The sequence below is a fragment of the Antechinus flavipes genome, chromosome 4 (genome assembly GCF_016432865.1).
Source record: "Antechinus flavipes isolate AdamAnt ecotype Samford, QLD, Australia chromosome 4, AdamAnt_v2, whole genome shotgun sequence".
In the NCBI taxonomy this organism is placed as follows: domain Eukaryota; kingdom Metazoa; phylum Chordata; class Mammalia; order Dasyuromorphia; family Dasyuridae; genus Antechinus; species Antechinus flavipes.
In genome coordinates this window covers 134767362-134771969 of record NC_067401.1, presented here as the reverse complement: position 1 = coordinate 134771969, position 4608 = coordinate 134767362, and the positions used below count along the sequence as shown (strand labels likewise).

General features: G+C 61.5%; 1 protein-coding gene across 1 annotated transcript in view; it reads right to left on the bottom strand.

The window, feature by feature from the left end:
- Nucleotides 1-258: 258 nt before the first annotated feature.
- Nucleotides 259-4608, bottom strand: part of STAC2 (SH3 and cysteine rich domain 2) — a 12762-nt gene continuing 8412 nt past the window's right edge. Inside the window, exons 6-11 of the mRNA XM_051994632.1 lie at nt 4317-4389; nt 4167-4231; nt 3774-3871; nt 3542-3593; nt 2996-3133; nt 259-2136 (exon numbers count right to left, since the gene is read on the bottom strand). Coding sequence (XP_051850592.1) covers nt 2032-2136; nt 2996-3133; nt 3542-3593; nt 3774-3871; nt 4167-4231; nt 4317-4389 — 531 coding nt within the window. The 3' untranslated portion in view covers nt 259-2031. The remainder of the gene's footprint in view (nt 2137-2995; nt 3134-3541; nt 3594-3773; nt 3872-4166; nt 4232-4316; nt 4390-4608) is intronic.

Below are 4608 nucleotides of genomic sequence, written 5' to 3'. Positions count from 1 at the left end.
GGAGAGGTTAGGGTCTGACAGGCGGGGGAAGATGTGAGAGAGCATCCCTCGGGTCTGTTATCCCTCCCCTCTCTCCAGCGCTTCATCCATCCCGCCTCTCTGCCCCAGCGCTGCTTCTGCCCCCAGCCCCTCTTCCGCCTCCCCCGGCCTCTCCCCTCCTCCTCTCACCCTGTATCTGACCACCTTCCTTCAGCCGCCTCCTCCTTTCCATCCCAGCTCCGCTCCCACTCAACCAATCAGAAACGCCAGAGGCCCATGTGGGTCAGGGGAACATTTATTCGGTGGGTCTGGGGGCCCGGCAGCGCCCCAGCCCGACCCGTCATGCAGCCTCTATGTACAGTGGGCATCGGGCCTGCCCCGAGGGGTACTGCTGGGGCAGCCTCGTGGCAGCAGACAGGGCAGTGTGGCGTCAGCCTCTGCCCTCCCCGAGTCTGGAAACGGCAGAGGGGGAGGCAAGGGCCTGGGGGGGGGTCTGTGCCCAGAGTAGGGGAGGCATTGGCTGGCATGGTGAAGGAGGTTCTGAGCTGGGGGCTGGGGGCTCGGGCCAACAAGGAGCTGTCTTCACAGGGGAGACCCCACAGTCTGCCTCCTCCAGGCTGGGACGCTCACCCTCCCTCCCTTCCTCGGGAGTCTCAACTTGTCTCCAGTTCTCCATCCCTACCCAGGGGCCTGCAAAGGGCATAATCAGAGAATGGCTCCTGAAATACAGGGGTCTTGAAAACGGGGGAAAACCTGAAACTGGTCCCAGGACAGGACTATTTTTAAAGTGCCGTCTTGCTCTCCGTATCCGCCCCTGCTGTGACCCGGCCTTAACCTAGTGAGAGGGGTTTTCCAACTGTCCCGTTCCAGCTCTTCCAGGGCTGTCCGGATCAAGGGGGGGGGCGAGAACAAAAGGGGGGCAGGAAAACAGAACTGCCTGGAGTCAGGCTCCTGACCTGGCTAGTTTCTGGAAGTCAGGCCCCAGACAACGGGTAGATTCACATAAATATTCTGTACCATTCTGGCGGCTCCAGAAACATCCCCAATCTCAGTCTCACATGGCTCACTCTTCTTGCTACGTCCGGATTTCTTTTTTTTGCTGAGGCAGTGGGGGTTAAGTGACTTGCCCAGGGAGGGTAAGCGTCTGAGGGCAGATCCGAACTCCTGACTTCCGGGGGATTTCTCTTCCCTGGGGGGGCTGTGGCTTTAGGGGGACATGGATGTTCTGGCCCTGGAGAGAGTTCCCATCCCAGCTGGCTATTCTTTCCCCAACTGTAAGGGGGGTAGGGGTGGATGGAGAAAGGCTCTGTCGTGCTTGTCCCAGCCATGATTCTCTCTCCCCCCAAACAAGAAAACAAGCCCTGTCCTTTCTCCTTGATCCCTCCTCTCCTCTGCCAGCCCAGGTTGCAAGTTATGGGAGAGACCAGTGAAACTTTCCTGAGAATTGAGCTAGAGAGGGATGGTGATATTGGGGAGGCAGCAGTCAGAACCACAGAAGCAGAAAAGGCCCTCCCATATCTCCCACCCCTTTTAAACCCTGAGGGGGAGCGGGCATTGAGAGGGGCCCGGGGAAAGGGGACATTTTCCCTCCCCTGAGACCTCCCCCATGCCCAACGGACAGACAGAAAGACAGATACAGCCTGGGCTGAGGGAGAAGGCGGCACAAGGCATGCAACAACTGGAAAGGTAGAATTCTGGGGAGAAGCCACAGCAAGCCCTGGGGGGCAGATCTGCCCCAGGCTCGACTCATTGTGGCAGCAGGGCACTGGTGGGCGCAGGAGTTGGCACCTCGGCATGGGGCAGACCTGCCTGCGGTAGCTGATCCCCGCCCTTATCTTGCCCTCAAGAGGGTCCCCAGAGGAAAAACAAAACCTTCGTCATCGTGGAGCTTCCGTGTCTGTCAGAGGGGTGCCCAGCAGCGTGGCAGCAAGTGAGCAAGGAGGCGGGTAAGGAGACCCTGCTCCATTCCCTGGGAACAAGGGGCAGAGCTGGTGTCTGGGCCATCTCCGGGGGTGGGGGCACTCACTTCTTCTGTGCCCGCCGTGCCCAATTTCAGATCTCGGTCAGAGCGTCGGCAGGTACCAGGCCCCTCTTCTTGCCACTACTGACTCGAATGTAGCCCTCAGCATCCTTGCTTCTGCCCACGCCCACACAGATCTGAGGGAGAAAGGGGTAGGGCTGAGCGCCCAGGACCAGCCAGGCGGGGGGCACTGCCCACTGCACTGGCAAGGCCCTGGAGGGGCAGAGCCTGGATAAGTATAGACACCCCCTTTCCTGCTGAGTGTGCAGGACCAGCCACATGGGGGGCACTGCCCGCTGCATTGGCAAGGCCCTGGAGGGGCAGAGCCCGGATAAGTATAGACACCCCCTTTCCTGCTGAGCACCCAGGACCAGCCACACGGGGGGGGGCACTGCCCACTGCACTGGCAAGGCCCTGGAGGGGCAGAGCCCGGATAAGTATAGACACCCCCTTTCCTGCTGAGCACCCAGGACCAGCCACACGGGGGGGGGGGCACTGCCTGCTGCACTGGCAAGGCCCTGGAGGGGCAGAGCCCGGATAAGTATAGACACCCCCTTTCCTGCTGAGCACCCAGGACCAGCCACACGGGGGGGGGGGCACTGCCCACTGCACTGGCAAGGCCCTGGAGGGGCAGAGCCCGGATAAGTATAGACACCCCCTTTCCTGCTGAGCACCCAGGACCAGCCACACGGGGGGGGGGCACTGCCTGCTGCACTGGCAAGGCCCTGGAGGGGCAGAGCCCGGATAAGTATAGACACCCCCTTTTCCCCTGCTGGTTACTTCAGGGGCTACCGCTTTCTTCCCTGCCCTGGCTCCCAGAATGCCACTGTTCCCCTCTGCTTTCTCCCTCCCCCCAATCTTTGAGGCGGGAGTTCTGTTCTGGCCCTTCTTGTGTGGGTTGGTGGAATTCCCTTGCTGGCCCCCTGAGCTCTCTCCTGCCCTCCCTCCCTGATGCCTCCCTTCCCCAGCCTTTTTCAGCCTGAGGAGACCACTCACCTGGCTCTCCTTGAGGCTCATGTAGCCCTGCTCCTTGTTCCCGGAAAAGGGCTGGCAGCACCGCCACACGCTTTCTCCCGGCCTCACGCGCTGCACGAAGTTGGCGGGGAAGAAGCCGACGCGGTCCCCGATCTTGCCCTGGGGGACAAGTTCGACCAGGTTGGGGGGGCAGAGCTTCAGCCCCCTCCTCCCACCCAGCCAGCCGGCCTCCAGCTCTCCTTGGGAGCCTCCATCCCAGGGCACCAAGCTTTCCTTTTATTTTCTAAATAAACTTTCGCTGCTTTGGCGCTTGAGGCGGGAGTGGGCGGGAGGGCTTCCGGGAGAAGGGGGGCTGGTACTTGGGAGGGTGGGCTGGGATGGAACCTAATTGGGCCTGGCTGCCAGGCGGGCGCTGCCCGAGGCTGATCTAGCAGAGGTATCTGCTGCAGCGGGTTCTGCAGCCTCTGCCAGAGACAGTTCCGTTCCCCGTCAGGCTGGGCTGGAGAGGAGCATCACGCTCTCCCCACCTCCGACGTCCCCTTCCCCGCCGCCAAGGGGCCTAATCACCTTCCACCAGTCCTCGTTGGAGTCATCCACCAGCATGATGCGATCTCCCGGCCTGGGGGAAGAGCAGACTCAGGGTGGGCCCTGCCCAGACCCAGCTGTGGCCCACCTGCCCTCCCCAAGGATGGAGCTTGGTCGGCCTCCTTGAGGCGCTGTCGGTGCCCTGGTCCAGCCAAGGGCATCGGGCCCCAATTCGGGAAAGCCACCCCTGGGCCCGGACGGGGAAGACACTTACTGCAACGCCAGGTCATTATGCTCTTGAGGCAAAAACTTGTAGAGAGCGACATAGGAATACATGGGGCCCACGTCCTTCCGGATGGTGCCCTTGGAAGCCTGGGGGGTCATGGGAGAGAGAGGGACCCTCAGAGCAGAACCCGGCATTTCCCGGGGACTCATCCATTAGAACTGCACCATGTCAGAACTAGAAGGGACTCGATCCCTTTTTGCAGAGGCCCCAAGAAGGGAAGGCGCTCGCTTAGGGCTGTGCAGTGACTTAGTGATCAAGGTCTAACATTTTAGAGTTAAAAAGGAATCGGACATCACCTGTCCAACCCCCTCGGCCTTCAGACGTCCCTACCCTGGCACTGCCCCCCTGCCCCCGTCCCTCCCCAGGGGCCCAGGGCCTTACCTGCTGCTGCCCGGGGCTTTTCTCCTCAGGCCCTGGCACTTCACTCTCAGGCGGTGATGTGAAGACTGTAAGAGCGGGAAGGGGAGGGTGTAAGGGCTTGGGAGTTGAGCGGGCCCACCTCTGGCACTGGAGTGCCCTCTTCACACTCACCACTGTCACTGGTACCCTCCTCTGAGCTACGGATGCTACCTTCTCCATCCTCTGCCAATTCATCACGCTCACTCTGGGAAACAGACAATTCAGCCAAGGTGGAATCTCCGGCCCTCACTGGGTCCAGTGCTTTCAGTGTCCGGCGGCCTTATCCTCCTTTCCCTAGAGCCTCCCAACCCTGATCCCTTCCCCAGGGTTCCCCCGCTGTCCCCCTCTTTTCCTTGTGCCTTCCAGCTCCCAGTGGACCTCCTCCCCCGCCCCTCCTCCCCCTCGGGCTTCCCGCCCCTGCCTG